The sequence below is a fragment of the Canis aureus genome, chromosome 3 (assembly GCF_053574225.1).
Source record: "Canis aureus isolate CA01 chromosome 3, VMU_Caureus_v.1.0, whole genome shotgun sequence".
NCBI lineage: Eukaryota > Metazoa > Chordata > Mammalia > Carnivora > Canidae > Canis > Canis aureus.
Window position 1 is genome coordinate 6,666,904 of NC_135613.1, and position 19,599 is coordinate 6,686,502.

Here is a 19,599-nt window from a genome sequence, read left to right on the forward strand (position 1 = left end):
CTGAGGCTTAGCGTTCAGGGCTTGTGTAAGGCTTGTGTAAGCAGCTGAGATCCCAGCCAAGGCCAGTCTGACTTCCAACAGCTCTGAGCTTTCCGCCACGATGCGATTCCGGTGGATTCTGTGGTCTGTTACCACCTTTATAGTCTTTGATGGGAGCGGCTTACATCGCTCCCGGTCGGCTTAGGGACGCAAAGTCCCCAAGGACTTAAGTTTCCTCACGTTCCGGTGACAATCTGGGGTCACCTCGGGCAGCTGAGGAGCCCCAAAGTTCCACGCCGTCGCCAGAAAGGGCCTGCGCGGCCCGCTCCCCATCCCCACGGCCCCGGCAGAGGCCCGCAGGGCTGTTCCACGCGCAGCGGCCCGCGGGCCCGCAGGGCAGAGAGGGCCGCGCGGCGGGAGGAGCCCCGGCTCGCGGCACCCGGGCCGCCCCGCAAGCCGGCGGGCGGCGCATGCGCGGCGCGGATCGCAGAGTTGTGAATGGTACGTTTTGTTTGCCTGAGTTTGGGGCGGGCGGGCGCGCGAGGAGGAGGAGGAGGAGGAGGAGGGGTGGGGCCGGCCGGGGCGGGGCGGACGGGCGGGCTTGCGAGGTGGGCGGCGAGAGGAAGTGGCGGCGGCGGCGGCCGGGGGCGGCGAGTGCTGGGTTCGCGCGGGCTGTAAGCAACGGCTGAGGCGGCGGCGGCGGCGGCGGCGTGGGCTGGGCTCGAGCGGGCGGCGACACCTCAGACTCCCGGGAGCGGGAGCCCACACGGGCGGGCGCCTGAAACAAAGGGAAGCCGGAGTCAGGGCGCCGCGGGAGGGCGGTCAGTCGGTCAGCGCGGAGCCGGCCCGCGGGTGCCGCGCAAGCCCCGAGCCCGGCCGGCCGGCGCGGCCTCAGGGCGGGAAGATGCCGCGCGTCGTGCCTGACCAGAGAAGCAAGTTCGAGAACGAGGAGTTCTTCAGGAAGCTGAGCCGCGAATGCGAGGTGAGGCAGGCGGGCGGCGCCGAGGCCGCGGCGCGCGCCGAGTGGGCCCGGGCGGAGAAAAGTTTGGGCGGCGCGGCCGCGGGCAACCCCGCCGAGAGGCAATCTCGCCGGCAGCCGCCCGCCCGCGCGCTGACTCCGCTTGCCCTTATCTGCGCCGCGCGGGGTGGGCGGGCGCGCAGGCGGCGCCGCGGATTTGGCTTCTGATTGCGGGCCGTCTCTGCCTTGCAGATTAAGTACACGGGCTTCAGGGACCGGCCCCACGAGGAGCGCCAGGCGCGCTTCCAGAACGCCTGCCGCGACGGCCGCTCGGAAATCGTAAGTCGGCGGGGCGGGGCGGGGGCGCGGGGGGGCGCGCGGGGGCGCGGGCCGCGGGGACCGAGGCGCGCTCGGGTCACTTGTTGCGCGGGGGCCGCCGCGGCCCGGGCCGGTTCCGGACGGCGCCGCGGACGCCGCGACTCCCGGAACTGAGCGGGCGCCGTCTCACTTCCTACTCGGGATTCAAAATGCGAAACCAGACACTGGCGGGCCGCGTCCTCGCGGGGAGACGCTTCCCCGTGGCCCTGTGCGGGCCGGGCCGCTCTCCCGGACTCGGCTCGGCGCACGGTTGGCCGCGAGTGGGACTCGCAGCGGAGCCGGCAGACCAGGAGAAGGCGATGCACGGGCGGAGACCCCGACTAAGGGCGCGTGGGTATTGGTAAGGGAGCAAACAGCCATTCGGAAGGAGAAGGGGGCTTCATTCAAGGGTCTGGTTCCCGGGCGACAGTTGGTTTCTCAAGACGCGAGGTTTGTTGGTGGATCTGGATGGGAAGCTGTTCCACACCCAGTAGAGCCGAGAATCTCTACAGTAATCTATTGTCCCGGTAGAGAAAAGCAAGCCCTGAAGAATGAGCCATCTTCTTTTCTTAGAATGTTAAGCCTCAGGAGAATCAGGAAGAAACCATTATCGTCTTTTTTCAAACCTCAAAAACATATCCCGTTTAGTGCCTCAGTTCCTAAAGAATTGCACGAACTTGCGAAACCCACAGTTGATTTGGAGGCCGCGTTTTAGACGGTGGATTTGGTGCTTCGCCTTCACCAAACCTTACTTGGGGGGGGGGGGGGAATGCAACTGTCTTCTCTCCTTTTTGGTTTGTCCTATTGGAGGTGCTAACGAGGAGGGAATGGAAAAGCCAAAGAGTAAGTAGCTAAAGAGATCTGATGATTAGTTTAAAAAAAAAAAAAAAAAAGTTGAAGTGCCGTATAATGGAATCTAGGAATTTACTCTGTGAACTGGGCCCCTTGCATCTGCAGAGATCTGAAGGTATGGTTAACAATAGGAAGACGTACTGGAGCATTTACTTTTCCCACCTCTATGGACGATATATTTTACTGAGAAACCATTCACATACCATGAAATTCTCCCTTTTCATCACCTAAATCAAATTTATTTTTTATGAATATTTCACTGTTTAAAATGAAGACTTTTAAAAATTGTATTACAGGTAATGTGAAGATACTGGTTAAATTTCTTAGCAGCTCTAGAATGTTTGGTCGTTAGTGCATGTTATGAAAGAAAATCTCCAGCTTTCAGCCCACTTCCAATATTCTTGAGTAATTATAATAGATGATTAAAACGTCTAAGACACATACTTTCGATTTTGGCACTGAGTGGTAGAAGAGAATTCTTCATTAGTGGATCCAGTGATTATATCATCTTTTGTCTGGGCTTCCTTTTGCAAAAAGGTGGATGGTATACCCGACCATTGGCTTTCCTGGAGTTAATTGATGTAAGGGTGAAAGATGAGGTACAAAGTACTTCGTGATTTTTTAGAGCTGAGGTTTTTTTGGAAATCTAGTGAAGTATAGCTATTAGGATATTTTCTGTCATATCAGATTTCACTGCACGTAATTATAAATTGGGAGCGTAATATAACCCACAATCTACCTGAATTGCTATATTATTATATTTCTATAATATTATAGCAGTGTTATAGGTTGCTTGTGCTTACCATAAATTTCAGGGATAAATCCGACATTCTAGGCCTTCCTCTTACAGAGGCCTGAGCCTACAAATTTTAATAAGTTCTTAATATCTGACAAATTTTAGAAGTTAAGGGAGGGGTAGATTGAATTCTGTGTAAGATTGGCATTTAATATAGCATATGTGTCTTAATTTGTAACTATTTGTATTTAGGAAAGAATTTCACATTTCCCCCTTTTTCTAGTCCTCCCGCTTCCCTCCGCCTTTAATTCAGTATTCTTCATATTTAAATGATAGGATCCCTAGCTCCTAGAGGGTAGAGACCACATTAACTCTGTGGTATATACATTAATATACTCCTCTTTAGACATGACGCTTTTTATGTCATAGCTACTTGATTAATTGAATGTAGAGGTTACCTAATATAATGCCTAAAATTTATCTTTTTAATTAGAAACAGACTGTAGCTTTTACTTATTGGTTGTGGAAAAGAGGTGTGGAGAAGGCATTATTATTTTGCCTCTGTTTTGACAGCAACTGTATACAGTAAAAATATGCATAGTCACCAAAACTATTATCATCCTTTTCTCCCTTCTCTTTACTCTTTTAATTTTGAACATCTCCATAGTGTATCAACGAAGTTAATGAATTATTTTGTATTTAGATAGATGTGATCATAACTATAAAATTTATCATATGGATGAAGGGTAGAATCTATTTGGTAAAAGTCTGTTTTATTCCTCATGTGAGTTCTTATTGTGGGCAAGTGTTGGAGAAGTCTTCAACACTAATGGTAAATTAAAGAAAAGAATTCAGGCATGGTGACTACTGTGACAGCAGTAAAAACCGTATGTTTTGGGGATGCCTGGGTGGCTCAATGGTTGAGCATTGGCCTTCAGCTCAGGCCGAGATCCTGGAGTTCTGGGATCAAGTCCCGCATTGGGCTCCCTTCATGGAGTCTGCTTCTCCTCCCTCTTCCTGTGTCTCTGTCCCCCCCGCCCCTCTTTCTCTCTCTGTGTGTGTCTCATGAATAAATAAAATCTTAAAAAAAACACACCCAAAACTATATGTTTTTAATCCTGAAGATGAAAGGATAAAGGTGTGTTGGATTGACATAGGTATGTGATTTTACATTTGATGAAACCTGTAGAAAAATCATCAGGACAACCTGGAAATTTTACATATAGACAATGATACTGGTATAGCATTTTTATGTTTTTGAACAGAATTTTCCCAATTGTTATGTGTGTGTAGATATTCCATTAAAAAAGACTTCTTTGGTTAAATAAATTTACAAAATGTTCTAGAATGATCTGTTTTTACCACTTCTCTCTCAGAGAGAGGGATCTTGAGATAATGGGCATGAAGTGATGAAACAGGAAATCTGTGAGGTTGGTCTTCAGACAGGAGGTGAGGTAATAAGATCTGTAAACTGTTTTTACTAGTATACTGGGGTGGAAGAATTTGTTACTAGGTGTATACCAAAGAAACAAGCCTTGCAGATTTTGACACAAGGTATTCATTCATGGGCTGAATCTATTATCTGCCACTACTCCATGCTGAGAATTTATTTTATTATCTGAGGCTGAAAAAGTTAGCTCTCTTAACCAGCTCAAAACTTTCTCTTACTTAGCAAATACTTAAATAGCATTTACTTGGTGCTATTTTAAGTACTTACAAATATTAATTAGTGGGGAAACTGAGGTACAGCTAAATAACTTGCTTCAAGTCATACAGCCTAGGCAATGTGCCTTCAAGAGTCTGCTTTTCATTTGAACTGTTGTTGATTCATTTTACTCCATTGTTTTTTAAACTTGGTTATTAATGGAAATATAGTTTTGTCTTGTTTTGTTTTGTTTTTAAATATTTTTTTATTTATTTATTCAGGAGAGACAGAGAGAGAGAGGCACAGGCACAGGCAGAGGGAGAGGCAGGCTCCATGCAGGGAGCCCGACATGGGACTCGATCCCAGGTCTCCAGGATCATGCCCCGGGCTGAAGGCGGCGCTAAACTGCCAAGCCACCGGGGCTGCCCGGAAACATAGTTTTTTTTTTTTTTTTAAAGATTTTACTTATTTATTTGAGAGAAAGAGAGAACATAAGCCAGGGGAGGGGCATAGAAGCAGACTCCCCGTTGAGCAGGGAACCTGATGTGGAACTCCATCCCAGGATCCTTGGGATCATGACCTGAGCTGAAGGCAGACGCTTAACCGACTGAGCTACCCAGGCGCCCTGAAAGATTTTTTTTAAAGGTTAATATTGTAATATTGTCATTTGTTAAGTCCTTATTCATATAAAATACCACAAGTAAGTATCCCACTTGATTAGGGAAATGTCATCAAAGATGTCCATTGAGAGTTAGCAATTAGTTGTACCTACAGTACCAATAATAGAAATAGGAAGAATAATTTTTATCTAAAGAATCGAAGCTGTTAATCATCAGGGATACTCGTGGATCGCTGAATCAGCTAATGGCTTTAAACAAATTGGCCAGAATGTGAACCCCTTGCTTTCAGATGAAGACTCTTTGGAAACAAAGTATGTTGTGGAACTTTAATTAGTAAAACAAACCAAACCAAAACCTCTGATTTCAACAAAGAAAAGAGAGTTTACATTTATATGATGAAAAATGTTTCTTTTCCCAAAAAATGCTTTTTACTTATTTCTTTCTGAATTTCCCTTGAGAAGAGGGACAAAGCTATTTCTGTTTTTTACTTGGAGGAAATATAGTTAAATTGCTCAGGGGCTACACAGAATACTTTATCAAAATGGCTTTAGATTGTTCTGTATGTTGAACTGTGCATCCAAATCTTTTTTTTTTTTAAATTTTATTTATTTATGATAGTCACATAGAGAGAGAGAGAGAGAGAGAGGCAGAGACATAGGCAGAGGGAGAAGCAGGCTCCATGCACCGGGAGCCTGACGTGGGATTCGATCCGGGGTCTCCAGGATCGCGCCCTGGGCCAAAGGCAGGCGCCAAACCGCTGCGCCACCCAGGGATCCCCCAAATCTTTTTTAATGAATATTAGGTGAATACTCTTTTGTGTAGTTAGATCCAGTTCTCCTGAAGTTAAATTTCAGGAAATGCATTTTTTTTTAAATCCCCTAAGGTTTTAGAGAGATGAGAAGTGCTGTCACATCACATGCTAATGTATCATTTATCCGAAGAGACAGTCCTGTGCATTTTTAACATGGGCTTTAGAATGAAATGTTTTATTAAGTGAGAGAAATTAAAATGTCTCATTTACACAAGTTTAAATTATGGTATGCTTTAAAATTCGAAATGTTTAGATCTTTAGTGATTTTCACATTTAAAAATAGAAGTTTTTAAATTCAGGGATGATGGCTTCTGGTTAGACATTAGCAATGCGATATCCTAACGTCAGCAAAAAATGACCTGAAAGAAAGTATTGATTCCATGTCTGATTTTATATTTAAGCAGCCAATGGCAAATGTCCTCAAAATGGAATCAGATGTTTGTAACTTAATACTTAAGAAAAATGATGAGTGCATGTTTTTTACTTTTAAGTATTCTCGGTGCTGCCTGGCTTAAGACAGAAACTGATGTAAAAATAAATGACTGCCTGCATAATTTATGTAATGTCCTGCTCCTGATCCTGTTTGTATTGATTTTTCTAAAAGGCTTTTGTGGCCACAGGAACCAATCTGTCTCTCCAGTTTTTTCCGGCCAGCTGGCAGGGAGAACAACGACAGACACCTAGCCGAGAGTATGTCGACTTAGAAAGAGAAGCAGGCAAGGTAGGAAACATTTCTTTGCAATTTGAAATACTGTGGATTGTTTTATTAGAGATTATTGGAAGATTTACAGTTTAGTGAAGAGATCACAAGTGTTATACACACATATGGTCATATTTGTTTTCATATTATAAGGATGTAATACAATTTTTAAAATCACTGTCAAGTTTTTTTTATATCATTCTAATTTCATGTATATAATATTCATCATAGAAACTTCTAGACCTTAGCCCTGAAAGAGAGTAGTGTGCTTTCTTAAATGTAACGTTTAAAACTTAATTCTTTTAAATGTGTTGACAGGATATTTTTTGTTTTTCTAACCTAGGTGACTACAGTGCTATAAAAAAATTAAGAGAAAAATGGGAAAAGGCTCTGTAGGCATAAAATTTTATAATATTTAGAAATAGCTCATGGGTAACTTTCTACTTCTGTTAATACTGCACATTTAATTTTGATAAAAACTGTGAAAACTTTTAACTTGGAAATAATTTTATTTTGAGGAAAAGCTGGGAAAACAAATTGATGCCTTAAAATTTTTATGTTGGAAGTTTAGGTTGAAAATATGAAATGTTTAAACTGAGAGCTCTATTAAACTCTAACTTACGTGTATTAAATAATTTAGGTGAAATTTTAGTGAATATCTTGGATTGGTTCTTTTAATGTAGAAATTGACTCCTTGAAATAAAATATTTAAAGAAAAATATTTTTTGGCCTCATTTTTTGCTCAATATTTCTGTTTCCTTTGCAGTATGTTTCTTTTTTCTTTTTTTTTTTTTTGCAGTATGTTTCTGTACCTGTTTTTATCAACTTACTTTTCTAAGTGTCATCATGAGTAGCATAACCTGTCACTTTATTTGCAAAACATAATACATATGTAATACAAAGATTTCTGTATTAGCTTGTATTAGGGAGAAGATTCTTCTTTTTGTATATATACAATGAAGATATTTTTGTTTAAATTCTATGAAATAAGGTGGGTTTCTTTTTTTTAAGATTATTTATTTTAGGAAGAGAGAGGAGGAAAAGGGAGATAATCTCAAGCAGACTCCTTGCTGAGAAGGAGCCCAACCCAGGGCTTGATCTCACAACCCTGAGATCATGATCTGAACCTCAACCAAAAGTGGGATGCTTAACCCACTGAGCCACCCGGTGGCTCCAGGGTTTGAGCTTCTGTGGGTAACAAACCAACTAATCTTTGGAGAGGGAAAGGAAAGTAGATTACAGAATTTTTAAAATGAGTAGTAAGTGATTTGCTTTTCTTTGTATTAGCTTGCATGCTTGGAAGATTAAAAGCAAATGTTCCAAGTTTTACTATTTGGTAATTCTTATATATAAAGAAGAAAATTGGGAAGTTATTGTAGGATTATGCATTTTTGGTATGTTTTTTGCATGTATGTGTAACTCAAATTTTTTTCCTGTTCAAAACACTTTAACGTTTGTTTAACATGGTGGCTCAGATACAACAACATAAAGCAAAAAAGTTACTTCTTCAACTTTAATGCTAAACTATTCTAACACTTCAAAATGGACATTGCAGTGTTACCCAAGTCCTCTAGTATTTAGTAACTAGTAAATGGTGTCAACTCTACTAGCAAGTATGTTTACTTAAATTAATTTGATGATAACTGTTTACCAGATTGAAGACCACATTTTCTTGGACTCAAGCCATTGACATGTTTTTAGTTACATGACCAACAATAACAAAAATGTTATAGGATTTATTTTAGTATTTAGAGGATCTGTTTTCAAATATACCAGAGAATTGATGGAACTGATGCAAGTTATCAGGAAATGTACATTTTATTAATATTTGTTTTAGAAGTTTTCTTCTGTAAAAGGCCAAATAGCAAATATTTTCAGTTTTGCAGGCATATAGTCTGTGTTGCAGCTGCTCAAGTCAGCTATTATAGTGGAAAAGGAGCCATAGACAATATGTAAACAAATGAGTGTGGCTATGTTCCAAGAATAGTAACAGTGGCAAACTCTGTATCTTTCCCTCAGATTTAAATCTATAAATGTTTATGTGTAGATCCTGTACTTTTTTTTTTTTTTAAGATTTTATTTATTTATTCATGAGAGACAGAGAGGCAGAGACACAGGCAGAGAGAGAAGCAGGCTCCAGGCAGGGAGCCTGACGTGGGTCTCGATCCTGGGTCTCCAGGATCACGCCCTGGGCCTAATGCAGCGCTAAACCACTGAGCCACTGGGACCGCCCGATCCTGTACTTTTTAAATATACTTTTTCAGCGCCTTTACTATACCAGTAGGATATGGAAGAAAAAAACATGGTAAGGCACAAAAAGCAAAAACAAATAGGAAATTGCTAGTATATTGCTCCTTGGCAGTGGGATAAAGGGTTCCAGTGAATTTAGAGAACAGGTACTGACCTATGTTTTCTCAACCATGGAGCTCAAGCTAACGGGTCTCTTATCTTTCTTACTCCTTTTTTTATGGTCTCTTTCTGATTGTCATTACCTTGTATTTCTGCCTATACAGGACTAGGACTACAGGCAAAGAAAAGTTGAAGGAATTTCCCCAAATGTTAATTGTTTGCCTCTGCTTCTTATTTTGGATTGCAGATGAGCATCTTTTCTTCCATGTACTCTCAGCCTAGTTACCTTCTGAAGCAGCTTAACTCTCTTCCCCATTCACACCCAACTTTGAGAAAACTATGTGTTAAGGCTTAAGAGTTAGGCATAAATCCTGGCATCATTTACTACTATAACTTTATGCAAGTTATTTAACCTTTGTGTCCTCAACTAGAACATGAGGTTAATGCATATTTCCCAAGTGATAAGTGAAATAGTGTATATAAAGTGCTTAGCCTGGCACCTGACCAGTTGCTCAAAAATTCATTCATTTAGAAGGTACTTGTTGAAACCTGTTGTGTATACTGACCACTGTCCTAGACACTTGAGGTTCATCAGTGAACAAAACAGATCCTGCCCTAGAGGTGGTTTTATGGAAGGAGTAGAGGATAGACAATATATATATAATAAATAAGTTATGTAGTATTTTATGAAGTGGTAAGGGCTCCAGAAAAAAAGGAAAAGTCAAATAGCATAAGGATGATCAAGGACCAGAACTGTTTTCAATTTTAAACAGGTTGGTCTGGGTAAAGGAGGTCAAGTTTAAGCAGAGACCTAAAGGAGGTTAAGGAATGATGAGCCATGTAGGTATTGAGGGGGAAGATAGAGGACACAGTCACTGTGAAGGTCCTGGAGTGGGAGTGTGTTCCTTGTGTTTGATAAGCAGCAAGCAGCCCAGTGTGCCTGGAGTAGACTGAACAAGGAGGAGGGTAACAGGAGATGAGATCAGGGAGATGACGAGGAGTAAGTTTATGTGACCCTGCAACCACATGGACTTTTATTTGAGTGAAATGGAGAGTAGTTTTAGATTTTTGAGCAGATGAACAATATGATCTGCCTTAGGTTTTGAAAGGATCACTCTAACTGCTGGGTTAATAATAGGCTGTAGGGGGCAAGAATGAAGTAGGGAGACCAGTTGGCTGTTGCTGTGATCCTGGCAAGAGGCTAGGGTCGTAGCAGTGGAGGTGGTGAGAAGTGATCATAGTCTGAATATATTTTGAGATAGAGCCAACAGGATTTGCTTATGGATTGAATATGGGGTATGGGAGTGAAGAATGACTCCAGCATTTTTGGCAAGAGCAACTGGGAGTATGGGATTGCTGTCATCTGAGATAGGCAAGGCTGTGGGTGGAGCAATTTTGAGGAACAATTTAGGACATGTATGTTTGTGGTGGTGGTTTGTTAATGCTTCTGTTCTCTTGCCGCCCACCCTTAACTTCTTAAGTTAGGGTGCTGCTTTTTCATAAGTGATCCTTCGTCTGCTTATCCCAAGGGTTTAGTAGCCTGTTAAAAAGAATCACCTATATTGAAGTATACTTTACATACAATAGAATGCACCCATTTTAATTGTATAAATTTGAGTTTTAACAAATGTACACACCCATATAAACACTACCCACAATCAAGATAGTGTTTCAGTCACCGCCAGAAGTTCCCTTATGCCCTTTTACAGGAGTTTGGGAGTGGTTTGGCTGGATGGTTCTGGCTCAGGGCTGGGACTGTGCAGTCTGAAGACTTGGAGTTGAAGAATCCACTTCCAAGCTCACTCACGTGACTATTGGTAGGTGGCTTCACTTGCTAGTCATGTATGCCTCTCCACAGAGAGAGAAAAAGAATGAAGTCACTCTGCTTTTTATGAACTATTCTCCAATCACTTGTGTCTTAATCTGTTCATTAGAAAGGAGTCACTAAGTCTAGCCCACATTTGACATGGAAGGAGGAGTATTTATTCACATACATGGGTGTGAATACCAGGAAGCTGGGATCATTGAGGCTATCTTGGAGGCTGGCTACTACAATATTCACTTAAATTTAGTGAATTCTGAAAATATTAGAATGCTAATAGGAAACAGAACCTGCATAATTTCTTTTATTTAAAATACGACTTTATGATCTAAGAAAATGGGCTCAATGAAATCAGTGCTTTTACTCATTCTTTCTGCCTTTGTGTTTATAGGAATATTTTTAAACCAGAGATCTTCAATAAAGAAGGTCTGTTAGCTGAGTGAAGTAAGTCAGTCAGAGAAGGACAAACATTATATGTTCTCATTCATTTGGGGAATATAAATAATAGTGAAAGGGAATATAAGAGAAGGGAGAAGAAATGTGTGGGAAATATCAGAAAGGGAGACAGAACGTAAAGACTGCTAACTCTGGGAAACGAACTAGGGGTGGTAGAAGGGGAGGAGGGCGGGGGGTGGGAGTGAATGGGTGACGGGCACTGGGGGTTATTCTGTATGTTAGTAAATTGAACACCAATAAAAAATAAATTAAAAAAAAAAGAAGGTCTGTTAATGGATAACTGACCATAAATAGGTATTTTATGCAAGATAAATCAGAGCACATAAGTTTATATTGTCATTCAAATATATTTGAAACTTTTGCAGCCAGGTGTCTATTGAGCTCTCTGGATTGGCTCTTAACAGTCTTTTTAAGAAGAGATTTAAAATGATACTGGTAGAAAAAGCTGTCAGACAATCATAGCTATTTTTTTTTTAACCTGTAAATGGGAATCAGAATGTCTGTCCTATTCATATACCTCATGTGAGGATTAAATGAGGTACTAAAATATGTGAAAATGCCTTTTAAATGGTAATGCCCTGTCCAAAATTAGGCTGTTTGATGGTTTTGTAGGGTGAAATTATAGGTAACTTAATTACGGAGTTTTAATGCTATGGTGTGCCTTAAGTCAGCTTCACTTGTAGCTGTACGGTGTTGGAACACCACATCTTTCCCAAGTGGTCCATCCTGGTGTAATATAAACCCTGACAGTCAAATGTTTGTAATTCTTCCTTAATCTAAACTGCTTTTATCTAATTTTGCTTTCAGAAGACATGGAAACCAACCAATCAAAATTTAAGTCATTCTTAGTTAAATTTCTGTAGACCAAGCAACTTCCAGTTCTTTTGATCTTTCCTCTTAGGACCCATTTCCAATTACTTTTTATTTCAAACAAATGCAAATGATTATGGTTCACCAAAAGTTATTAGTCTTGACTGGTCAGATTAATGGTTTTTGCATGCATTCTGTGTTTTATAAAGCCTGGGTTAGGGTTTCAAATTAATTATTGTATATGCTTACTACATGATCCTAGTTTTTGAGTATAAAGATAAAAGGGTATGAAAAATATTTTTTAAACTGAAAAAATGAGCTTTAGAGTGCTACCGTTTACCATTTTTTCTTTTTTTTCTTTTAAGATTTTATTTATTTTTTCATGAGAGACACGGGGGGGGGGGGGGGCAAAGACACAGGCAGAGGGAGAAGCAGGCTCCATGCAGGGAGCCTGATGTGGGACTTGATCCCAGGTCTCCAGGATTACACCCTGGGCGGAAGGCAGGTGCTATACTGCTGAGCCATCCGGGGATCCCCCTACCATTTTTTCTATAGAAATTGAATATATTATCTAGTGTTACTACATTGACTCCAGAGAAAGAGAGGTTAAACTTTTTTTTTTTTTTTACAATTTTTGTATTTCTATTTATAATGTCTGATTTTTTTTTTTAAGATTTTATTTATTCATGAGAGAGAGAGAGAGAGAGAGGCAGAGAGAGAAGCAAAGAAGCAGGCTTCATGCAGGGAGCCCGATGTGGGACTCGATCCCAGGACTCCAGGATCATGCCCTGGGCCAAAGGCGCCCAACCGTTGAGCCACGCAGGCATCCCTATAACATCTGATTTTAATTGATAGTCAGATAATAGTACCAACTAGCAGACATTGAGAAGTAATTATGAAGTGTTGTTACAGCAGATGCTTTTAAGAAATTTTGGTGTTTTATTTTTTTTCCCTCTCTGAACTTTTGTACTTAAAACTGAAATCTTTTCTCATTCATTTTCATGAGGATAAGTAAAGCAAAATTTAACAGCATTTAATGTAATGAATGAGGACAGACTCTTGTTTTAAATGGTTTTTCCAAAGGTCTGTGATTCTGCTGCTTCTGGAGCATTTTACTTTCTTGCCTGCAGTATCTTTGTCCCAAAATAAATATTGTGTCTGTTTATATACCATCCACAATTTGGCAGGGTTTAGAGGACTCCTTGATGTTAGCTTTGAGAAATCCCTATTCAAGCTCAACCAGTTCCTTCTCTTCCTCAGACAGCCCAATACTCCAAATAAAAGATAGCTGTGGTAGAGCTTTGGAATGTGGTTTTCCCCAAGAGAATTTGAGACTTTACAACTAGTTTGTCAGATCTAGATTTTAAATATTTCTACTCAACTAAAATATGAAGTATATTTTCCAGCATTTAGTTATTGGCAATTTAGTGCATTGGAGTGTTTTTTGTTTGTTTGTTTTAAAGCAGACATATTTATTATTTTTTTCATCATAATAAGTATACTCTTTCATAGAGAGTTGACTGACTTCGTGCATAAACAAGATGGCTTAAAAATTAGTACCTTCTAGTTAGTTATATTAATTTGCATATATGTAAATATGCCACCAAAGTATTTGAAGATTGTGTGTTCTCTTTTTCCCTTCTCTTGAATTGTATTATTTGCCTGGATTTACCTTTTCGTGTAAAGGTAAACTTTTAGTCTTGGATTTATCTGAATTATGCATTCCAAGTTAAAGAAGACAAAAATAATATGTCTGAGAGGAACATCCTTAATTCTGCCTCTCCTTCCTTCTACTTCTTACTCCAGTATTTTTTAATAATTAATTCAAACAGCTCAAGGAGGGCAGCCCCAGTGGCGCAGCGGTTTGGCGCCGCCTGCAGCCTGGGGTGTGATCCTGGGGACCCAGGATCGAGTCCCACATCTGGCTCCCTGCATGGAGCCTGCTTCTCCCTCTGCCTGTGTCTCTGCCTCTTTCTCTCTGTGAATAAATAAATAAAATCTTAAAAAAACAAAAAACAAAAAACAAAAAAAAGCTCAAGGATAAAGACTGCTGAAATGTTAATCAACTAAAGAAATTAATTTTGGAGTAGGACTGCTATATCCTAATTCCACTGCTTCCCATTTTCCCTTGTAATTGATTTTTTCAGTTAGTATTTAGATGTGTGTGTGTGTGTGTGTGTGTCTATGTGTGTATATGTATATTATATATATAAACTAACAGGTGCCTGGGTAGCACAGTTGTGAAAGCATCTGACTCTTGGTTTTGGCTCAGGTCCTGATTTCTGGGTCTTGAGATTGAGTCCCAAGTCGGGCTCCATGTGCAGCACAGAGTTGGCTGAGGACTCTCTTCTCCCTTTGCCCCCTGCCCCCCACACACACACTTGAGTGTGCACGCACACTCACACTCTCTCTAAAATAAGTAAATCTTTATACACACACACATATCGTCCCTGGTGTAAACACCACCACGACAATCAAGAAATAGAACATTTCCATAGCCTCACAGTTTTCCCATGGCCTTTTGTAGTCCTCTCAATTCCCTAATCCAGGCAACCACTGATCTGCTATTAACTATAATTTTGTCTTTTCTAAGATTTCTTGTAAACAAAGTCATATAGTATATAGACTTTTATGTGTAGGTACCACTTTGTAACATGCTTTTGAAATAGATCTATGTTGTGTGTATAGTAGTCCACACAACATGTGGTATTCCATTATGTGGATATGCTACATTTTGTTTAGCCATTTACCAGTTGTTAGCCATTGGGGTTATTTCCCCCTTTTTTGCGATTACGAACAATGCTGCTTTGAACGTTTACATGCAAGTCTTCTATGTGGACATATATTTCATTTCTTAGGTAGATACATAGGTCTCAGATTGCTAGGTCATCTCATGAGTGTAGTTTTTTAAGAAGTTGCCAAACTGTTCTCCAAACTGGCTGTACAATTTTGCATTCCCATTAGCTTATATGAGCGTTCCAGTCACTTTACATCTTTACCAACACTTTGTGCCATCAATCTTTTTCATTTTGCCACTTAAAGAGTAAGTAGTGGTATCTCTTTGGTTTTAATTTGCATCTGTCTAGTGACTTATGGTGTTGAGCATGTTTTATGTGCTCATTTGCCATTTGGATATCTTTGGTAAAGTGTCCATTCAAATCCTTTGTCTATTTTTTGTATTAGGTTATTATTGAGATGTAAGAGTTTTTTTATGTTTTCTAAATATAAGTTATCAGGTATTTTTGCAATTGAAGTTTTATTGTAAGTCAGATTTAAAGTTGAAGTAGCCTTGACATTGTATGAAACATTTATTAGGGGACGCCTGGGTGGCTCAGTGGTTGAGCGTCTGCCTTTGGCTCAGGTCATGATCCTGGAGTCCTGGGATTGAGTCCCCCATCAGGCTTCCTTCTCCCTCTGCCTATGTCTCTGCCTCTCTCTCTTTCTCTCTGTATCTTTCATGAATAAATAAAATCTTTTTAAAAGAATCCATTTATTAGGAACTGAGAGGTTGCCTAGCTGGCTCAGTCAGTAGAGTGTGTGTCTCTTTATCTCAAGGTTATAAGTTCAAGGTCCACATTGGAGGTAGAGATCACTCAAAAAAAAAATCTTCAGAAATGCGTGGGTGACTTGGTTGGTTAAGTATCCGACTCTTGATTTCAGTTCAGGTCATGATCTCAGAGTTGTGAGATCGAGCCCTGAATTGGGCTCTGCCCAGTACAGAGCCCATTTAAGGTTCTTTCTTTCCTTCTCCCTCTGTCCCACCCCACCTCACTCTCTGTTTCTCTCTCAAAAAATAAAAATAAAAAAATGAAATCTTTTAAAAAAAAAACTATTTCTTAGAAATACACAGATTCTGTCAAAGCTACTCTAACGTAGATGTGATTTTGGAATCCTCCTATTGTGCCTCTATTAATGCTGCTTAGCTCAATTGTAAGCTTTAATGCTGCTTTGCTCATAATGTTGATAACTTTTTTTTTTTTAAGATTTTATTTATTTATTCATGAGAACACACAGAGAGGATTGAGAGAGAGAGGCAGAGACACAGGCAGAGGGAGAAGCAGGCTCCACGCAGGGAGCCCGACGTGGGACTTGATCCCGGGTCTCCAGGATCACAACCTGGGCTGAAGGCGGCGCTAAACTGCTGAGCCACCCGGGCTGCCCTGTTGATAACTTTTTTTAAGATTTTACTTATTTTTTTTTTAAGATTTTATTTCTTCCTTCGTGAGAGACACACAGAGAGAGAGGCAGACATAGGCAGAGGGAGAAGCAGCCTGCATGCAGGGAGCCTGATGTGGGACTCGATCCTGGGACTCTCAGGATCAGGCCCCGGGCCGAAGGTGGTGCTAAACCACTGAGCCACCTGGGCTGCCCAAGATTTTATTTTAAAGTAATCTCCAAACCCAACATGGGTCTCAAACTTACAAACCTGAGATCAAGTCACATGTTCTACCAACTGAAACAGCTAGGCACCCCCTAATGTTGATAAAATTGATGATAGTATCTTTAAGAGTTGTTGTATGTAGCCTTTTGTTTATTTGTTTTTATTATGGTAAAATAACATAAAATTTACCATTTTAACTGTTTTCAACCGTGCATTTCATTACTACCAGATATATTCACATTTTTGCTTACCTATCACTTCGATCCATCTCCAGAATTTTTGTCATTTTCCCAAACTAAAACTCCATGCCCATTATACGTTAACTCTCCACTCCCCCCCCACTCCTAGCCCCTGGCCCCAGCCACCATCATTCTACTTTTAGTCTTTATGAATTTGATTACTCTAGGTACCTTATAAAGTGGAATCATACATTATTTATCTGTCCTGTTGTGACTAACTTATTGCACTTAAAGGTTCATCTATGTTGTTTCAGTGCAGTGGGATTTTTAAAAAGATTTTACTTATTTGAGAGAGTGTGAGCACACCTGCTAGCGTGAGCAGGGGGAGGGGCAGATGAAAAGGGAAAAACACACACTCCCCTGAGCAGGGGGTGTGAGACTGGGCTCTTGTCCTGTCGTCATGACCTGAGCCTAAGGCACACATTGTATTTACTGAGCAACCCAGGTGCCCCAATGCGGTGTTGTTTTTGTTTTTTTTTTTTAAGATTTTATTTATTCATGAGAGACACAGAGAGAGAGAAAGGCAGAGTGTTTTGTTTTTTTTTAAGATTTTATTTATTTATTCATAGAGACAGAGAGAGAGAGAGAGAGAGAGGCAGAGACACAGGCAGAGGGAGAAGCAGGCATCATACAGAGAGCCTGACGTGGGACTTGATCCAGGGTCTCCAGGATCACGCCCTGGGCTGCAGGCGGCGCTAAACCGCTGCGCCACCGGGGCTGCCCAATGCAGTGTTTTAAAATAACTTTTTTCCGGGACACCTGGCTGGCTCAATAGGTAGAGCATATGACTCTTGATCTTGGGGTTTTGAGTCCCACGTTGGGTGTAGAGATTACATAAAAATAAATCTTTAAAAGTAAAATAACTTTTTTCCATGGGCAGCCCGGGTGGCTCAGCGGTTTAGCGCAGCCTTTGGCCCAGGGCGTGATCCTAGAGACCCGGGATCGAGTCCCACATCAGGCTCCCTGCATGGAGCCTGCTTCTCCCTCTGCCTGTGTCTCTGCTTATCTCTGTCTTTCTCTCTCTCTCTCTCTGTCTCTCATGAATAAATAAATAAAAATCTTTAAAAAAAATAACCTTTCTCCTGACAAAAGAAATAGGGAAAATTTGGAAAATAAACTTTTAGAAAAGATATGAAAATCATCAATGTACCACTTACAAAGTCATTGTTAAGTCACGTAGGAAATGTTGGGGTTCGAAGCAAACAGCCAACAAAGAATTCTTGAAACTTCTTCAGTGAAGAAAGGTGGTTTGTTTGTTTAAGATTCTATCCATTTATTACATCTTTAAAAAGATTTTATCCATTTATATCCCTGTGGGGAGCCCGCTTCCCCCTCTATGTCCCTGCCTCTCTCTGTGTGTCTTTCATAAATAAATGAAATAAATGTTTTTAAAAAATAATCTGACTTTAAGAAAAAACGATGTATCATCTTTTTTTTTTAAGTTTTATTTATTTAAGTAATCTCTACACCCATGTGGGGCTCAAGCTCACGACCCCAAGATCAGCAGTCAAACTGAACCAGCTAGGTGCCCTTGTTATCTTTTTGATCTCACTGTTATTAACTATGAAGGAATAGAAAAATTAAAAATAAATAGATACCCTTGTATAAGAAAGAAGCAACAAAATGATTATCAGTGTTAATTTTTAGAATAAAAGGATGAGAAATGTGGGCATTGATGTATTTAGTGAGTACACACGGTGTCCATCTATCTAGGAAACCTTTGCAAAGTAATCTAGGAAACAATAGTCCTACTGTACAGTTGGTGATCATGAAAACTCTTTCTCACTGCTACAGAACACCAAGTATGCTAGTAAAGACATTCTGGGAGGGCAGAAAGTTTATAGCTACCTCTGAATGGATGGGACTCCCTTTGCTACTGTGTACTTTTATATTTCCTCATTTAAGAATTAGAATAAGGGCAGCCCTGGTGGCACAGCGGTTTAGCGCCGCCTTCAGCCCAGGGTGTGATCCTGGAGACCTGGGATCGAGTCCCACATCGGGCTCCCTGCATGGAGCCTGCTTCTCCCTTGGCCTGTGTCTCTGCCTCTCTGCCTCCCTCCCTCTCTCGCTCATGAATCAATAAATAAAATATTAAAAAAAAAAGAATTAGAATAATAGCTGAGCAATATTCTGTTGCATATATATGCCACATCTTTTTTATCCATTCATCGGTTGATGGACAGTTGGGCTGTTTCCATAACTTGGGTATGGTAGATCATACTGCTGTAAACATCAGGGTGCATGTTTCCCTTCAAATTAGTATTTTTGTGTTCTTTGGGTAAATACTTAGTAGTGCAGTTGCTGGATTTTAGAGTAGTTATACTTTTAACTTTTTGAAAAACCTCCATACTGTTTTCCAGAGTGGCTGTACAAATTTGCATTCCAACCAGCAGTGCAAGAGGATTCCCCTTTCCCCACATCCTCCCCAACACCTGTTGTTTCTTGTTAGTGATTTTAGCAGAGGGGAAGTGAATGGGAGGATGGGTTAAATTGGCAATGAGGATTAAATAGTGCATTTGTTGTGATGAGAACCAGGTGTTGTATGGAAGTGTGTATACCTTAAACTAATAGTACATTGTTAATTGAAATTTAAATTAAAGCTTAAAAAAATAATTGGAATAATAATAGCAGTTATGTAGTACTGGCTTTATATGTCAGATGCCGTTTTATTTTAAAGATTTTATTTATTTATTTATTTATTTATTTATTTATTTATTTATGACACAGAGAGAGGCAGAGACATAAGCAGAAGGAGAGGCAGGCTTCTCGCAGGGAGCCACATGCAGGACTCGATCCCTGGACCTGAGGATCACACCCTGAGCCAAAGGCAGATGCTCAACAGCTGAGCCACCCAGGCGTCCCCCATATGCTGTTTTAATTGATA

The 19,599-nt window shown here is 40.7% G+C and overlaps 1 protein-coding gene across 4 annotated transcripts in view; it reads left to right on the forward strand.

Annotated features, from left to right (window-relative positions):
- Positions 1–616: 616 nt before the first annotated feature.
- Positions 617–19,599, forward strand: part of CBFB (core-binding factor subunit beta) — a 60,303-nt gene continuing 41,320 nt past the window's right edge. The window contains exons 1-3 of one of the 4 annotated variants that reach the window (XM_077886279.1): positions 626–961; positions 1,190–1,276; positions 6,563–6,679. In XM_077886279.1, the coding sequence (XP_077742405.1) occupies positions 884–961; positions 1,190–1,276; positions 6,563–6,679 (282 nt within the window). In that variant the 5' untranslated portion in view covers positions 626–883. Of the gene's footprint in view, positions 962–1,189; positions 1,277–6,562; positions 6,680–19,599 lie in introns of all 4 variants that reach the window. The other 3 variants (XM_077886285.1, XM_077886292.1, XM_077886303.1) reach the window with 3 other exon arrangements.